The sequence below is a fragment of the Sapajus apella genome, unplaced genomic scaffold, assembly GCF_009761245.1.
Source record: "Sapajus apella isolate SASKATOON/1434 unplaced genomic scaffold, GSC_monkey_1.0 scaffold124, whole genome shotgun sequence".
NCBI lineage: Eukaryota > Metazoa > Chordata > Mammalia > Primates > Cebidae > Sapajus > Sapajus apella.
Window position 1 is genome coordinate 4,610,015 of NW_022437064.1, and position 19,338 is coordinate 4,629,352.

General features: G+C 43.2%; 1 protein-coding gene across 4 annotated transcripts in view; it reads left to right on the forward strand.

Moving 5' to 3' along the window:
- TSPAN5 (tetraspanin 5) overlaps positions 1-19,338 on the forward strand; it is a 185,774-nt gene that overhangs the window by 126,564 nt on the left and 39,872 nt on the right. The window contains exon 1 of one of the 4 annotated variants that reach the window (XM_032261567.1): positions 18,891-18,923. The exons of the other annotated variants lie outside the window; for them this stretch is intronic. Coding sequence (XP_032117458.1) covers positions 18,906-18,923 — 18 coding nt within the window. The 5' untranslated portion in view covers positions 18,891-18,905. Of the gene's footprint in view, positions 1-18,890; positions 18,924-19,338 lie in introns of those variants that run through there. 4 annotated transcript variants of the gene reach the window in all.

Here is a 19,338-nt window from a genome sequence, read left to right on the forward strand (position 1 = left end):
CTTCCAGACCTGCCTCCTCAGCCAGAAGAGACCCTTGGATTTCTCTATCCCAAGCCAGACTTACTGATGGCCAAGAGTGGGGAGCAGGCAGGACCGCCACAGTGTAACTGCTTTGCTCTTTGTCTATGCCCTAAAGTGTCCAAAGTCATTGCACTAAAGTGGAGCAACTACATAACCAACAGGTAACCTCTGGAGCCCTGTACAAGTCCTCCCTTTCAGTCCAGACACTGTTGGGTGCAGTGGCTCACACCTGTAATCCCAGCATTTTGGGAGGCTGAGATGGGCAGATCACCTGAGGTCAGGAGTTTGAGACCAGCCTGGCCAACGTGGAGAAACCCTGTCTCTATTGAACATACAAAATTAGCCGGGCATGGTGGCACATGCCTGTAATGCCAGCTACTGGGGAGGCAGGAGAATCACTTGAACCTGGGAGGTGGAGGTTGCAGTAAGCTGAGATTACACCATTGCACTCCAGCCTGGACAACAACAGTGAAACTCCGTCTCAAAACAAACATGAACAAACAAACAGCCCAGATGCTATATGAGTTTGGGTAACCTGAGGCTTCCTGTGTCCACGCATTTCCCTATTGCTGTTGATGCAGGGAAAACTGTGCCCAGCAGTGACACAATCCAGCACCTCAGGTGCTGAAGTCCCCAGGCCCTGATCACAGAGCATGGGGCTGAGCCCTTCTTAGGTGGTCACACCATCCCCGTTGTCCTGCTGTTGGCCGAAATGTGTCCAGCCTAGCTCAGCATGGAAGGAAGTAAACCCCACCACCTACCATGGGGAGCAGCACCTCAGATGACAATACCACAGAGAAAATGGAGCAAAACCAGGATGACCTTGCCAGCTCTTCAGTGTAGGATCAGTGCATACAGGTGCAGAGGGGTGTGGACGGAAGCCATGGCCTAGCTTGGCTTGTTGCAGACCTCTGTGCCAGGTCCTGCCACCTCCTAATGCGGAGAGCAAGCACTGGAGGCCTGAGCATCAGCTCTTGAAGTAGCTCTCTGGGAGGGTGGTGAGGCATGTGTCGAGAGCATGGGATTCGCCAGCAGAAAGATCTTCAGGAATTACCTAAGTTCATTATACCTTAGATTCCTCATCTGTAAAATGGGGACCTGCCTAATGAGGGTGTTGTGCAAATTAGCATATTTAAAGGTACTAGGGCTGTTTCTGGCACATTTTCAAGGTTCAGTAATTCTAGTTAAAAATAGAAAAGTGTCTGTAATCCCAGCTACTCAGGAGGCTGAGGCAGAAAGATTATGCTACCAGAGGTCCAAGGCAGCAGTGAGCTATGGTCATGCCAGTGCACTCCAGCCTGGGCCACATAGTGACACTGTCTTTTAAAAAATTAGCTGGGTGTGGTGGCACATGCCACTAGTCCCAGCCACTCGGGAGGCTGAAGCAGAAGGATGACTTGAGCTCAGAAGTCTGTGGCAGCAGTGAGCTATGATCTTGACACTGCGTTCTAGACTGGGCAATAGATTGAGATCCTGTCTCTAAATATATATATACACACACACGTGTGTATGTATGTATACATATGTATATTATATATGCATGTGTGTGTGTGTGTGTATATATATATATATGCTGTGTAATCTTAAGTGAATCTAATAACTACTCTAGTCTCTGCTAATGAAAAGGTTAGACTAGACAACCTCTAAAATCTTTGTTGGTTCTAAATATCTCTGCCTCAGTTTCACTCCCATTCCTTTATTCCCAAGTCCAATGCACATCTCGCCACTTTGTTTCAGCTTTCATGGCAGAAGAGCAGGTGGGGGAGTGTGCCTCTAGGAAAGTGGAAATGGCTGTGGTGTCGGGGGGCCCTGGCCTCAGTCAAGCTGCTTTCTAGAGCTGTGTTGCCTCTGAGCCTGTTTCCTCATTGGCATGATGGGGATATCATTGTCTCCTTCACGGGGTAATGACAGTCCCCTTAACACTGAGAGAGTGATAACGGTGACCTTCTGTTGCATTCCTGCCTGTGCCAGGAGCTATAGGTGCCTTCAGTTTTTTACCCTGTAGAGGCAGTTGTAATGATCTTCAAATCAGGCCTTACTGCACCCTTCCAGCTGGAAAGAAAAGTTTCTAATTGCATTGATCTTTGAGGGCACATGCCTTAGCTGAGTGAGTAATAACTACATGGAGATATGTAGCAGGCAGTTAGAAGTGTTAGCATCTTTGGGATCACGTGGTCAACCACATTATAAATGAATGCTCGGGTATAACGGCAGACCTGCATCTGTGTGCATGTTTTCAGTGGGTGGATGGGGCCATGTGGCATCACAGTGTTCCGCACAGGGATTACGGTGGTCAAGAGGCATTTGCGGTACAGAGCTCGGGGTCTGCAGTAAGGCTTCCTGGTTTTGCATCCTGGCTCTTCAACTATCAATCTGTGTGACCTTGGGTGAGTCACTTAACTGTTCCCTCGCCTGTTAAATGTGAGTAATAATATTATCTCTCCCCTTTTGTAAAGACTGAAAGAGATAAATGAAAAGCTGTTTGCAGTATGGTCATATTAAAATGGGAGCAGTCAGTACCCTACCTCCATTTCTAGCAGAGTGGTGGGCACGCCTAGCCCTTGTGCATATACCTTGCAGAATAGCTTACAGTAGTGAACATAGCTGGTAAATATACAATGAAAAAAGTTCCTGTTTCTCATTTTTACCTGATTGGATGAGACACCCATTTAATGCAAATTTCAATAATGCTCTGGTACTAACTCTGTTCAAGTTAGTGAGAGAGCTTTGTAGAGTTATTGTGACATCTGGGTTAAGTATGGCTGACTTTGGGTTAAGTATGAGGTTTAATCATCCCAGTCGGTCCTCTAGATTTTTTGCTATTTTGTTCAACATAATTATGTAAACAGGTGTTCTCTATGTAAATGTTTGTGAAAGTTAAAATATCAAAACAGATTAAATACAGAACTAGACTGGATGCCTACATCAATATTTTAGTGTTAGCAAAAAAAAGAAAAATCATCTGTTACATTTAATTACTGTGGCTAATTTGAGTTCTGTTAGTTTGATAGTATTCTTTTTAGTTGATATATAAATCTGCTTGGGATTTTATGCTAGTTTTTATTTCTGCATATTTAAGGAATGCTTTAATAAAAAACTTACATCAACTTTGAGGATTTATGACTTTTTTCTTTTAAAGAGGATTTACACATTAGTTCAAAACCATTGAATAGATTGTTCAGAGTATATGAGGAGCAGAATCCTGTGCACAGCTGGCTTTTCTGATTTGCTGGGTACTTAGTGTGCATTTCTGTCTCCACGTCATATGCCGGACAGAGGAATGCTTTACCTTCCTGGTCTCTCTGCCTGTTGGGCAATTGGGTTATTCTGGGTATGTGGAGGAGCTTCTTTTGATTCTTGTGAGGGATGCTTTTTAGCAGAAAGGGGAGGAAGAATATTTGTCTTTCATTGCTCAATACCCAGGTACTCCGTATTCATCAGAAATAGCTACTTACAAATACTTTTTTCCTCTTTAAATTAGACACAACCTTATCCCATCTACTGTTATTTCTTTTTTATGTTTTTATATTAGCAGTCGACCATTGGCATGTTCTCTCAGCTGCCTCTAGTGATAACATCCGGGCTTTTTACAGCCTTGCTTTTCCAGGGAGCTCTGTGCACTTCACAGATTACACCATTAGTCCTCGCAGTTGTTCCCGGAGGTAGGTAGGATCAGACAGAGCGTGTAGGGGTGAGAACAGAGGGCTGGGTGGGGGTGAATCTGAGAAAAGCAGTGGGTTACTTCTTTTATGTTATCATTTCTGCTTTAGGCAGACTTCTGCATTTCCATGTATTTTCATGTTTTCTTCAAAGCATTTTTCAAGTGATAAGTCATTAGCTTCATGGCTGCAGAATGAAGTCAGGGGATATTAATATAGCTGTTGAGAAATAAGAACCTTCACTGAAATATTTTTAGGGTCGTTAAGAGCAGTTTTAACTCTTGGTTGGGTGTGATTTTTACCTAGGATTTGGAGTGTGTCTAAATTGATTTTATATTCTGAAATCGAGAGATCAAAAGAAACCTCTCTAATGATATAGCTGTCTAATGTCTATTCAGAGTAGCTCTTTGAAGGTGCAAGATTAATATTCCTAAAACTCAGCTCCGATCATTTCATAATTTTCTTTTGTGTCTTTTTAAACATTATGAGCTTTGGATTCAAAAGACCTGGCTTCATTTTATGGGCTGGTTATATAATCTGTCTGATTCTCACTTTCCTCCTCTGTAATGGAGGTAATCATACCCAACTCAAAGCGTGGTGGTTACAATTAAGTGAGATCATGTGTGTCAGATACTAAGCACAGTCAATGTCAGTAAAGCTTTAAAAAGGTAAAAAACTAAAAACCTATAATGATCTCTCTGTCCCCACAGTGTAAATCCAGATTCTTTGATGCTATGTTTTAGATGCTGGCTTGGAATGACCTCATAACTGAGTTCTGATTTTCCAGCCAAATAGAAAACCTCACTCTTCATTTTTCATGAAGCAGAACAACCAATACAATTTATATGATGTTAAAAAGCTTCATGAAGTAGTACTTTATCTTGCTACATGCTGTAACATTCTAGTCCGTTTCACTGAGGAAGAAAATGCCCATTAAGCTGTGATATCAAGCAAGTTGCAACCTGTTTAAAAAACAGTAGTCTAGAAGGTCCTCCATCTCCATTTCTTAGAATATGCCCCGCCCCCCTTGAGACCTACACCCCCTCATGAAATCTTCCCTCATCTTGGCATCTGGTGGCCTTCTCTAAACTTATCATTTTTTCTCAGTTTCATTTATGGCATTTACTGCAAATTGGCATTTCTGTTCATTATTGATTCATAACTTATCTCTGTGATGAAATGGTAAGTACCATCAGGGCATGAACTCCGTGGTGCCATAATTTATCAACCTGTGAACATAGCAGAGTGTCCTGCCCACTGAAGCCCTCAGAGGTTATTTTTTAGGAAATTGTGTGGTGTCTTGGATGCTTTCTTACCTTTGTGCTGACATTTGAAAGCCACAGAATTAGAGTTCCTGTGTTTACCCGTGGAAGCGGGCTGCTTCTCGCCATGACTGCTATCTCGTTCGGATGTTTTCACCTGGCCTGCCTTGGATTTCTTGTGTATGTGTAAAAGAATGACATTACGTTGGGATTGGTATTCTAGCTTCTAAATGGAGATTCTCAATTTCCTGTTTCCTGACTTGACTTTGCTGGGCCTCAGAGGCTCCTTTCAGCTCTGACAGTGTTTGAGCAAAAATTAGCCTCCTTTCTGATGAGCCCCTGCCTGATAGCATTAAACCTTGGACCTCTGCAGCCTGTAACAGTTAATGATTTTAGCCTGTGAGACCTGCACTTTTTAGCCTAGGACACCTTTTGATGTTTCTGTGTATGTACACAGTGATCTGTAGATCCTGTATGTGAGGATAGTTATATACAGTGTTTTATTCATATGAAGCCTTTCATCTACAGTGAGAAAACAGTATATAGACCAGAACAGAATATTTATATCTTAATTATACAGTAAGTCCTTATCATCTATTTGGAAACTGTGACTTTAAGCAAAATGACATGTATGTATAAAAAAATCTAATTTTACCATAGGCCAATTGATACAAACAAATGTTAAGTTGCTAGGACATATTTCTGGTCACAAACATCAGCAAACTTCTAAATAAAGATTCAAAACACTTTTAATATTAAACATTGAAATAAACGTGAGCTATATATACAGAACTCAGGAGGTAGAGGTTAGAGTGAGCTGAGATCTCGCCAGTGCGCTCCAGCCTGGGTGACAGAGCAAGACTCTGTCTTGAAAAAAAAGAAAAAAAAAGAAAGGATTGATAAAAACAAAAAAATTATTTACTCAATGATTCCATGATTTTAGTTCAGGGTTGAGAGTGGCTGGAGTCTGTCCTGGCATATCAGGGTGCAAGGCAGGGACCCACCCTGGACGGGACACCATTCCATCACAGGGTGCACTCACACATCCACACTCTCTCAGACTGGGACCATGTGAACACTTCAGTTGGGTTCACCTAATGCACACATCTTTGGGATGTGGGAGGAAACGAACGTACCCAGAGAAAACCCGTGCAGACATGGGACAAATGTGCAGCCTCTATGCAGAGAATGGCCCTGCCTCTCATCTGTGTTACTGAAGGAAACGACATTGAACAGAATGACATTACTTGGAGACCTGCTGTGTACCACCTCTCACATTTGGAGCCCAGTTTTGAGAATCTAATGATAAGATTTCAAGAAGAGCAGGACCCATTTTATGTTTACACAAATTGTCTACTCAAGGGTCAGCCTCATTTAAAGGAGCTGATTTAATTTAGGAAAGCTGTTTCTTTCCCTTTTTAATCTAATTTAAGAAGCTTGACTGAAATAGTAATAGATACCAGAGAAGTGGCCTTGCAGCTACATAAACTAACAAGTCTGGCCCTAGAAACATCTATCTTGGAACAGTACCTTGCTAAAATACATATCAGAAATATCTAGGAAGTTATAGATCAAAAGCATGTCATTAACAATTTAATGACAGATAGTAAAAAGATTTTTAAAAACCAAACTGCATAGTAAAGTCTGGGAAAAGTTACTGGTACACAAGTGTAGGTAGTACGTCTATTCATAAGCAAAGTTTTCTCTTTCGAACACTGAACAGTTCTAGGGACTTATGAAATGAGTTTTGTTTAATTCAGTACTCAGAATTTGCAGACAAGCTTCCTTATTTAGATTCTTTCCCACCTAGTCTGCCATTTACCAGAGCTAAAGTATGTGTCAAAGGAAGCAGGATTTGTCTTAAGGAGATTTGGAGAAAATCTTCCTTCAATATTTAAGTGTTTGGCAAAGTCATGCTCACCTGAAAGTCAGTTTTGAGATGAGGAACTTAAAAATCAGGTGGCTTATTTACGTTACTGGCTGCAAGCCTGTCTGATGGTATTGGCATGGAGCACTAATTAATCACCTAGGGTCTCCTCATTCACTAATCACATTGCACAAAACCTCCCTGCTGGCTGAGGCTCAAGGGCAAACCGTGGGCTTCCCGCCAGCTTATTTTTCATAAGCGTTATGTTACCACTATAAATTAATGTGAACCTAATATATTCCGTCAGCGGTTTACTTTCCCATGGCGACCCTCTCTGGTTAAACAGCTTTAAATGAAATCTTATATCCAAAATGAAAAGTTCCTTGCAAAAGGAAAAAAGGATTTGAAGTCCTCTTTGCAATCTTTTTTCCCCACAGTATATGCTATTTCAGTTCTACTAAAAATCTGCTAGATTAACTGAATAATGCACAGATGACGTGCTAGTTTCTTTTTATCTGGAAAGCGACCTTGTGTTATGCTTAGGTAAGAGACTTTTTAATTGCATTTTTAATGGCAGGAATAGTGTGTTTATTGAGTGCCTACTATACATAAAACACATACCTTAGCTCATTTATCCTCATATCAATGCTGTGTGAATGACAGGCAATAGTCTGTATTTATGGGTGAGAAAACAGAGTGTCAGCTTGCCCAGGCCACATCTATTAAATGCTGTGGCCCAGATTTGAACCAAGGTTTGCCACCAGAAGTCAGGTTCATTTGGCTGTGTCACTATTTATAATTTATATGGTCCCTTTATACTTTCTGTTTTAACTTCAGGAAATTAGCAATGCTCTTAATTTTTGAAGATAAAGGCTAGGTGTGGTGGCTCATGCCTGTAATCCCAGCACTTTGGGAGGCCGAGGCAGGTGGATTACTTGAGGCCAGGAGTTCAAGACCAGTCTGGCCAACATGGCGAAACCCCGTCTCTACTAAAAAATACCAAAATTAGCTGGGCATGGTGGTACGCACCTATAATCCCAACTACTCAAGAGGCTGAGGCAGGAGACGCTGGAACCCAGGGGGTGGAGGTTGCGGTGAGTAGAGATCACACCTCTGCACTTCAGCCTGGGTGACAGGGGGAGACTCTGTCTCAAAAAAAAAAAATATATATATATATATATAATTTATGTTTCCATGTGGATTTTTTTATATTCATCTGAATAAATCATTTTAGAAGCTTGTTGATCGCTAGCATATACTTTTATACCTTTAAATCGCTTTAATGTCATGCCACTTTTATTCAGAGAACAAAAAGTTATGGATGTCTTTAAACCAGAGGAAATAAGGGGAGCTTATTCACACCCCTCATGCTGTTGTTCATCGAGAGACTCTTCCAAACCTAACAGAAAAGGAAAATTCCAGAGTGCACACACATGGATAGTTTCCAAGGCAGTGCTTGTTGAGAACCCAGCCTTCTCTCCTGAAGCTGTGAATAGTTTGTCTTATATGTAAATTAATTTCCAAGAGTCTGTACAATAAAGTCTTACATAAAAGAACATATAAAAGAGTTATTTGTCAAAAGCCATTTTCCTTGTTAAAAATACCTAACTAAGGAGAGAGGTTGATACTCGATGGCTTCTGTGAGCTCTGCGTTAAGCCGGTACTTTACTTCTTAGTATGCAGTGCTGATGTTCTTGGTTGAAAGGAACCCATTCCATTTCTTTTTATAGTGTCATGAAAAGTTGGAAAGAGGAAAAACTGAGCTGAACATACAGAATAAATAACTAAATGGTGCCGTCAGGCTGCCCTTTTGTTTGCAGACATCCCCCCTCCTTTTTCCTTTGTGAGTCACTGAGCCCGTAAGACGGATCAAAGATGCCCCAGTGTACAGAACATTTTATGTGGAGGTTATTTGTCATCAACAACAAAGGACTAATTGCCTGTAGTCCTTCTTTCACATGATAATCAATGGATTGGGATCTCCTGATTGTGCCCCGTGCATCCTGCATTCATCTCTCAAGATTTTTTAGGCTTTGACTGAATTTATAAAGCATCAGAAAGATGACGTCAGTCCAGTGCAAATCTTAGGGTGATGTTAAACATGAGTATGGAAATATGAAAACAGGGCTTGAAGTGAAGGCACCTGTCATCGTTCTTTTCGTAAATGGTTGATTTGATCAGAGGTATAACTTCAGTGATAGCTGTTAAGAAGCCTCCTGGCATTTTTGGGATGGAGCATTTCAAAAGGCCCACCAGGAGAAAGTGCAGTTCCTGTTTCAGTGTGGACTTGTTCTCAGAGATTATTTCTTGGATGACTTTGTTGCTAATGTTATCAACAAGGTTTCACTTTTCAGAAGCTTTCCGAATTCTAACAAAAAGTCAGTGTACTCTGAGTATAGGTTTCTGTAGTGGCTTTGCCTAAATGTGGGGTTGGGCAGGTAGGCCCTGGGAGCACAGAAGTGTAAGAAACACCATTCAGCTCATTCTGTAGAATGTCTGAAGCTCTGAAGTTACATTTTTCTGGCATTTCTGTTATTTCAAAGGCAAGGGGTTTACTAAAATGTACATGAAACATGCAGTTATTTCTTAGGAACTTTCAATATTTACAGTTAAATTAGAACACTTTAAAGTGAAAAAATGATACATTGTAGCAGACATCTGTTAATAAGTGACTTTCCCTCTGTAAGTATATAAACCTCCTATATTTCTTAGAAAAGAGATTTCATCAGCGAAACCAAAAAAACAGAACCCACAAAAACAAAATAATTCAAACATACACACAGATATATTGGCATAGAGAGAGCATTTGTGGTGTTTTAAAAGTACCAAAAATAGCTATTACTTAATATCTCAGCAGCCTCCTCAGCTCCGACAGCACTGACATCCCACAGGGCAAGCCCAAGCAAGCCAGGGAGCCGGAGAACAATCTAAGACACCACACTCTTCTGTGGAACAGTAACACTGAGTGTCAAGAACTGTGAAGGGTCTGAGGTTTCACCCTGCATGCCAGCCAACAAGCTACCCTGGCAGAAGGCATCACACTGCTGGGGCAGAGACATAGGAGATGATTATTCACAGCAATGCCAGGAACCAGAGGATCAATATTTTTGTACAGTTTCCCTGAACCCTAATTTATACAGGGTGGCACAGAGAGGGCCAGATATACATAGTGGGTTGTATTCTAGGAAAGAAATCCTGAACTTAGGGAACTCTGGTCTCTTATAATGGGCAGTAAGGCTGCCTGATCCTTGCTCTGTGAAGAAACATTGCCTGTGTCTTTCAAGGCTATCTGCTGTATAAATTTCCTTGCAAAGGTAGTAATGAAGGACTCACTTGTAATTTCAGGCGGTGCCTTGCCGATAAGGTGGCGCACGCCTGTAATCCCAGTACTTTGGGAGGCCAAGGTAGGCAGATCACGAGGCCAGGAGTTTGAGACCAGCCCGACCAACATGGTAAAACCCTGTTTGTACTAAAAATACAAAAATTAGCTGGACATGTTGGCACACGCCTGTAATCCCAGCTACTCAGGAGGCTGAGGCAGGAGAATTGCTCAAACCCGGGAGGTGGAGGTTGCAGGGAGCCGAGATGGCACCACTGAACTCCAGCCTGGGTGACAGAGTGGGACTCTGTCTCAAAAAAAAAAAAAAAAAAAAAAAGTGTAGATGTAAGAGAATTATCTCCCCACACAAACTACTCTAGAAACAGACACCACATAAGTACCGATTTCATGAATGGCTAATCTGCGCTGATTTCTAAAGGCGGTGCAGGTGCCAGATGACACAGCCGTAGCTGCGGCATTATATCTCTGTTATTTTAACAGATGGATAAAAGGTGGTATTTTAATTTATCCTGTATATGCAACATATTCTTTTGCAAATGTCTTCCCTGTGTTTGACAATCACAGTCTTGTGACATTGCAGTGGGTGTTGTTATTACCCATTTACCCTTGAGGAGGCTGTCATTCAGTGACTTGACCAACGTCACACACACAGTTACTATGAGGCTTGCCACTTCACCTGGGGGTTCCTGACTCCCGTCTGATGGTCTTTGGAACACATTGTGTAACTCTGCCTCCCTTTTGTCTCCTACATAAGGTAAAGAATATTTGCAGGTATTATGGAGGTGCCCCAGGCCAGTCCTGAGTTCCTTTTTGGCAGTTTCCATGCCTCCCAACTCATCTTACCCAGCCACATACGCACAGTGTAGAGTGATCATAATGGACTCATTTGAGTTGAGGAAAGTTACTTTTTTTAATGCTTTCTTGTTGCTCTATATTTTAATTTCCACTTAATGGAACACAGTCTCCACTGTTGCCACCCCTTTGCTTAGTGGAGCTGGCCCCTTTCTCTCCTTAATGCATAGTTGCTGTGTGAGCTTTGGTGGCACTTCTTTCTTGATTTCCTGCTGCCTTAAAAAAAAAAAAAAAAAGAGTCTCACTCTGTTGCTAGAGTGCAGTGGTGCGATCTTAGCTCACTGCAATCTCTACCTCCTGGGTTCAAGCGATTCCCCTGCCTCAGCCTCCCAAGTAGGTGGGACTACAGGCATGCACTGTCACACCCGGCTAATTTTTTGTATTTTAGTAGAGACAAGGTTTCACCATGTTGGCCAGGATGGTCTTGACCTCCTGACCTGGTGATCCCCCTGCCTTGACCTCCCAAAGTGCTAGGATTACAGGCGTGAGCCACCACGCCTGGCCTCCTGCTGCCCTTTTATCTAATTCTTCTGCATCTCCCCTTTAGGTTCCCTCTGTGCACTGCCTCATAAATCTTCCAGCTCTCTAAGACAATCCCTTGATCCTCTTTCCTCCAGGCTATATGTGACCTTAATGACAACCACAATAACAGTTATTTATTGAGCCAGGCATGTGCCACACACTTTGAGCACATTATTTGAGCACATGCATTATCTCATTTAGTTTTCTGAATGACCCCACGAGATAGATACCACTTGTCTCTGTGTTTACTTGTAGAGGAAGAAATAGAGGATGGACAAGTGAAATTACTTGTCTGAGGTCGCACAGCCACTAAGTGAATGCTAAGCTAACCTTGACTCTGGAGCCACCCGCTGTCCAGCCTCCAGATTTCTTTGCACCAGAGTCAGGATCTTTCCACATCAGTGTCTGACATCTGTCTTGGAAATTAAAATCTAAAACTGATATTTTTCTCAAAATATTCTCTACTTCTAGTGTTCCTAACTTTGTAAATGACACCAAGAGCCTGCCAAGTTGTTTAAGCTAAAAACTGGGGCATTTTCTTAGACTGCATGCTCTTCCTCATCTTACAGGACATTCCCCTTCACCATTCATTCTTTTCCTTTCCAACAGACTCACTGTCTCACTTAGGCTGGAGTGCAGTGACATGATCGTACCTCACTGTAATCTTGAACTCATGGGCCCAAGTGATCCTCCCACCTCAGCCTCCCAAGTGGCTGTGGCTACAGACACATACCAACATGCCCAGCTAATTTTTTTATTTTTAGTTTTTATTTTCACTGTGTTGCCCAGGCTGATCTCGTTCCTGGGCTCAAGCAGTCCTCCTATACTGAGCTCCCGAAGTGCTGGGACTGTACGTGTGACCCATTGCACCTGGACCTAAAGGCCGGCGATTTTAACCTTGCACCCTCCTGCTTCCCGTCACTGAGTCCATAGAGTCTCTACCTCTTTATCTGCTGTATTCATCTTGCTGTGGCTGCCTCTTCCTTTTTCAGCTGGTGTCATTCTCACCAAATTAGTAGCCTCCCAATTTGTCTTGAGCCCTGCAATGTCATCTGTCTTCAATTCCTTTTTTGTACTGTGCTGGAATGATTTTTCTGAAATGCAAATCTGATAACTGTTTTGCTTAAAACCCTTGGTTGGCTTCCATGGCTTGCTGGTCCCTTGGTACCCACAACACATACAGCCATGCTGATCAGGCCCCACTTACCCCTAGTAGCCCAGAGGTTCTCAAACTTTACCATATTTCACAATTACCTGGAGGGCTTATTAAGAAGATAGAACTTGCTGGTCTCTGCCTCCAGAGTTTCTGATGCAGTAGGTCTGGAGCTGCCTGAACATTTGCGTTTCTGACAAGTTCCCTGGTGCTACCGCTGGTGTGGGAACCAAAGCCTGCCTAGTGCCTTGTCTGGCTTTCTCTGCTCCAGCCTTGGAACCACTGGAAGGTTCCTGAAGGGACATGCTGTTTCAGGCTTTGATCCTTTTGCATAAGCTGTTGCCTCTACAGGAGATAGTCTTTCTGTCATCTTCCCTTTAAAATACAGTCAGTCCAAGTGTCACTTCCTAGGAAGCTTCCTCTGACCCCTGCAGTGATCTCATAGCTTCTGTATTTCTGTGGAAACCCATGTGCATCTCTGGGAATGCACCATTTCTGTAATTGAGTTGTTTTATTTATGTGTTCTCCACCCACTCCCACCAGACCATTAGCTCTTTTAGAAAAGATAGCATCTATTTTCTTATTCACCCTTCTATCCCTGCCACCTAGCATGGTGGCTGATATATAGTGAAGATATTCATTAAATAAATTGAAGGAGATAATCCTACTTTTACCTTAAAAAGGAATAATTCTATTTTGGTCTTTATTTGCATTCACTTTTATCATACCTTGTTTTTAAATATCAAGATAGGCTGAGCGTGGTGTGGCTCATGCCTGTAATCCCAATACTTTGGGAGGCTGAGAGGGGAGGATCACATGAGCCCAAGAAAAATTTTTAAAAAGTCAAGATGTTTCAACATAAAAACTGTGCATCTGACAGTATTAAACTTACAAAGCTGCCATTAGAGAGAGCTCATAGCTCAGCTCTTTAATGTAAACAGCAGTTTATTCCTACGAAGGCCGATGTTTGTCTATAGATAACTTACTTCTCATGCCTCTGATCTGAAGTGCTTGAGTTATTCCTCAGTCCTTCTCAGGCTTCAGAACATTTCTCTGGTATGTTTTTCAGCCTTAGATTTATCTAATCAGGGAGCTACAGATGGAAGGGTGTAAGCCTTTCTTTTACTGAGACAAGCAAAGATTAGTGGGCTGTAAACTTGCAGCCTCCATGTTTCAGTCCAAAAGAGGATGGCTCATCCCTCACGCTCCCTTTTACGTGCCTGCATCGCCTGGGTAATTTCCAAGAAAAGTATCAGTTTGATCGCTTGCACAGCCCTCTCCTCTCCCTCCCCATCTCAGATTACTAGCACTTGCCAAAATGTCAAGCTCCAAACCCTAACAAAGGAGTTTCTAAACAAGATTGTCCTTGGACTGTAGACATGTCTTCAAGGGGTGCCCTGGCCTTCTCCTGGTATAGTGCAAGTTCAAAGGCAAAGAGCCCTTTCATCCTCTGGGAAAACAGGAGAGAACACAGTTCCAAAAATGCTTGGATACCTCCGAATAGACCACCTCCCCTGCGTCACCCCTTTCCCAGGCTCTGCTGTGTGGTGTTTTTCAGGAGCCATTCCGTGGATTATTCTAGCCATATCATTCTGCTTCCATAATTCAACAAGCAAGCAGTGGGCAGCTCTTTCCTGCAGGTGGATATGTGGCTGAATTATATATTCCTCACACAGCAAGTAGCAACATCTTGCCCAGTAGTTCAGAACAACTGGTATCTCCATTCAGTTATTTGGAGAGAAATTTCCCTCTGCCAGAGCATGATTAGTCTTTGAGCACCATCAGTCTCATGCCTGTTTTGTAGCTCACTGTAAGCTTGTCACAGGATTAAAGCATGAAAGCAATTAATCTGGTCTCTTATTTATGTCTTAGGACCAGTCTTAATCTGTTTTGTGGTATTGCTGTAATAGAATACCTGAGACTGGGTGTTTTATGCAGAAGAGACATTTACTTAGCTCATGGTTCTGCGGGCTGGGAAGTTCAGGGCCATGGCTCTCGTTTCTGTTGAGGACTTCCGTGCTGCATCACAGCATGCCAGAGACACACAAAGGGGAGGCAGACGCATGCAAAGAGGGATCAAACAAGAGGAAGAAACTCACTTAATACCAACCAACTCTTGTGGGAAATAATTCATTTCCACAGAACTAATCCAGTCTCAGGAGAAGAAGAACTCACTGCTATTAATACAAGTACTCAGTTACCTCTAGAATAGCTGAAAGCCACTCATGACCCAAACACCTCCCGCTAAGCCCCACCTTCTGATGCCACCACACTGGGGATCAAATTTCAACATGCATTTTGGTGAAGGCAGATAAACGGTGTACAAACCATAGCAGGATGCTTTTGGCTGCGTGTAACAGAAAAGCCCCAGGGTAGCTTTAGCTAAGATGGGAGGGGCTTACTTAAAATAGGAGCCTAGGGGATTGCATGGAACCCAGCATAACGAGTGCCACCACAGGTACTGGGATAAGAAGCCAGAAGCACTCAGGAACATAAGCTACTTTTGGTGTCTTTTCTACGTTCTCTATCTACATAACATCCCCCAGTCTCTTCTAGCATGAGGGAGACTGAAGCTGACAAAAATCACTTTGTCCAGTACCAGACTCTTGGTTTTGAAAAGGGAGACTCTGGCCCAGCTTGGCATTCAGTGGAACAGCTCTTGCTGAGTCACATGTCTGACCTGAGTGACTCATCTGTCCAGAGAGTGGGAGAAGGCCCATCCTCCACAAATATTCCTGCAGGAGCCCCCATTAGGGCAGGGCCAGTTTTCAGAAAGGGGGATGTAGACGGAAGAGCTGACTCGATTAATATTGTGGGGTTTTTTTTGTTTGTTTTCTTAAGATGAAGTCTTGTTCTGTTGCCCAGGCTGGAATGCAGTGCATGTTCCCAGCTCACCGCAACCTCTGCCTCCTGGGTTCAAGCGACTCTCCTGCCTCAGCCTCCTGAGTACCTGGGATTACAGGCATGTGCCACCATGCCCGGCTAATTTTTGTATTTTTAGAAGAGACAGGGTTTCACCTTGTTGGTCAGGCTGGTCTCAAACTCTTGACCTTATGATCTGCCCGCCTCAGCCTCCCAAAGTGCTGGGATTACAGGCGTGAGCCACCGCGCCTGGCCTTGGTTATTTATATCTCACATTCTTTCTAAAAGATTCTGTAAAAAATAGGTACAATGAAAATAAACCCATTCACATAGGATATCATGCAAAAACCAGGAGTGATAAGGTTAGGGAGAGGAAAGATGCATCTTGAAGCCCTGATGGGGAGAAACTTCTTTAATGCAGAAATCAAATTAATCAAAACTAGTAGATTTAAAAGTTCTGGGGCTAGCCGCCGGAATTCAAAATCCAAGTTGCTAAGAAAGGAAATGGAAAAGATTTGAAATTAAGTACCATATTAGTATCTGACTAGAGTGTGTTCGTTTCTTTTAAACACACAGGGTACTGTATACATTGTTCCTGAAAGGACCCTCAAGCTGTAATTGAGGAGAGAGAGGATGAATGGGAGGCCGGATGTGGATGCTGCCACTTCCTGTGAGCACTTGCTCCCTGGTTAGCACAGGCCCCATCACCCCTGTTAACTGATCCCAGGACACATCACTTCTTCATAATCCTCTGTGTTTGAGGGTGTGTGTGTATGTGTAAATGTCAAATGAGGGCACTTGCATCGAGTGATACAGAAGTTCATGAGAGAGAGAGAGAGAGAGAGAGAGAGAACGAGCCTCTGATCACTGTGAACTAGTATATTTTCTTGTACTTGAAGTAGGCAGGACTTGAAGCTGCATTTCCTATTGACCAGTTGTAAATGGCAGGGATGGAGAGGCAGGTTGAGAAATGTGTCAGGAAGGGGGCAGGAAGAGATGTTAATGAAAATACTGTGCCAAGCACTCGGTGCTCACATGGCCACATCAGCACCCACCATGGCTTTTGCAGTTCTGAGGTGCCCTTTGTAAGTCCATGTGACAGGTAGGGACACGAGGGATCTACGAAGTTAAGAAGCCCTCAAGTGATTCTTTGTCTCAGGAGAAACCAGAGTCCTCACCACGGCCTCCAAAGCCTGACACAGCCTGGCTCCCATCATCCTCTGTGCTGTGCTTTGTAGCCACTTGGTGGCTGTACCTCCAGACTTGGAATGCTGTTCCCCAGCACCCACCATTCCCTCCTTCACCTCTTTTGGGTTTTTGCTTATATGTCACTTTCTTTCTTTCTTTTTTTTTTTTGAGACAGAGCCTTGCTCTGTTGCCAGGTGCCAGGCTGGAATGCAGTGGCATGATCTTGGCTCACTGCAACCTCTGCCTCCTGAGTTCAAGCAATTCTCCTGCCTCAGCCTCCCGAGCAGCTGGGACTACAGGCACACGCCACCATACCCAGCTAATTTTTGTATTTTTAGTAGAGACAGGGTTTCACCATGTTGGCCAGGATGGTCTCGATCTCTTGACCTCATGATCCTCCTGCCTCGGCCTCCCAAAGTACCGGGATTACAGGCGTGAGCCACCGCGCCCGGCCTATATGTCACTTTCTTAGTGAAGACCTCCCTCGTTTGCCCTACTTTCATATTTCAGGGCATCCTGTCTTCCACCACGTGACAAGCCCCTGACGCTGATCTCTTTCCACAGCACTTCCCATTTAAAAAAATTCCCTGCATCTACTCACTTATGTTTCTTTGTATTTCCTTTCTCTCCCTGCACACTTCAGGTAGAATGTCAACCCCACAAGACCAGTCACTTTGTTTTGTTTCCCTGTTTATCCAAAGCCCCTAGATGACCTCCTTGCGCATGTTAGAAGCTCAGTAAATATTTGCCAAATGAACAAAGACCCTTTCCCAAGATCACGGAACTACGAAGCACTGGAGTCAGGGTGCAGCAGGCAGGGTGCACTCAGGCCACACTGAAAGGAGGCCATCAGGACGAAGTGACGTGAGAGATGGTGACCCCGGCCCGGATGGGACATGTCCTGTTTACAGTTTGAGCTTTATCAGTCACGCCATCTTATCATGAGGATTCCAGACACTTTGAATGTACAAACTGGGACACGGGGACCCAATGGGAAAACTGGGATTGACTTTGTGCATATTGAATTTTCCACCAGCCCACACTTACTCCTTTGACATGGCCAGAATTCTGCCCCGAGGTTTTCTATTCCTGAAATAAGTCTCTCCTCTATAAAGACATTTATTTTGTTATCAGAAGTATTTAGCACATTTATGTGGACCCCTGCTAAAACTGGAGTGTTGTTCAGACTAAAGTGTCAGAAAATGTGTAATAGAATATAAAGTACAGGTGTTGCAGCTTCGGGAAAATACATCTTTCCTAACGGCACTTCTCCCCTTTCCTCCCTTCTGTGCCAGGTGTTCTAAATGCATCTCTCCTGTTTATTCCGGCAGAGGTTAAAATTTTCTTAAAGACTTCATCAGAATGTTGGGTTTTTTTCCATTCATTGTTATTTAGGGTGACATTTTTGTGACTCCAATTTAGGTGAGAAGATGGACTTAATCTTTCTTTTCCTCTGTCATATTTACCTTGCGCGCTGTTATTTTGAGTCTGTTCACAGGATGTTGGGCAGATGCCATTGGTGTAATCGCTAGTTTTTAAGCAAAGAGGATTGAAAATGGCAATTTATGAATTGTCTAGGAACTTGATGTATATCATAAATGTAATTGCTTTTTATTAATGCAAGTAGTAAGGGTAGTGGAAATATATGTAGATTTTTAAATAATTTATTTTTTCAAAGTATACAGGCTGACATTTATTTCAAAAAGAATTCAGATAGCAGCCACAATACCCATAAAAGAAAACTGTCCTTCAGAAGTGCCACTAGATCAAACTAGTTATGAAATTGGCACCTGAGAATTACTTCTGTCAGAGAGGATGTAAGTCTTTGGAATTTCGAAGAGCCATAGTCTCTGTGTAGAAGATGCCAGAAATGTAGGCATCATCCTTAACACCTCCTTCCCCTTCTCCCCATCTGCACTGAAAATGTCAGTTATGCTTCTCATTAGGTCTCAGTTCCATCCATCTCATCATATTTCAGCCCAGGACATGATCAGATCTTGCCTGCATTACCAAAGTCACCTCCTTTTGGTCCCCGTAGATCCACTTGGACTCTAATCTTTTCCACAGCCCAGATCCTCATTTTTCCAAAGCTCAGATCTGCAAAGACCTGCCTGCCTAATCCACCCCTGCTCACCACACATAGCTGGCCTTTAAATGGCTTCCTGGCACTTGTAAGGAAATGACTGGATTCCTTCAGGTGGGCTACTAGACCTGCATGGGCTGACCCGTGTTCGTGTCTGTAATTGCAAACCTGCCGTACCTTCCCCACTTCCCCACCTCCCCCATTCTTTGTGCACCAGCCACACCAGTTGCCTTTTGGACCTGTTTACTTGTCATGCTCCTCTCACGACAGGGATTTGTACATTCTCTGCTTTGCCTGAAACACCCTTCCTCCTTTCTTTGCTCATTAACTCCTCTCGTCCTTCAGACTCCATTTACGCATTCCTCACTCAGGAAAACCTTCCCAGATGCCTCTCTGGGTCAGATCCCCTCTTATAGTCTTTTTTGGCCTTGTTTCTCCTTTGTAGCACTATCAAGAATGATTTTATGGTTTACTCTTTGATATCTCTCTCTCTCTCTCTCTCTCTCTCTCTCTCTCTCTCTCTCTCTCT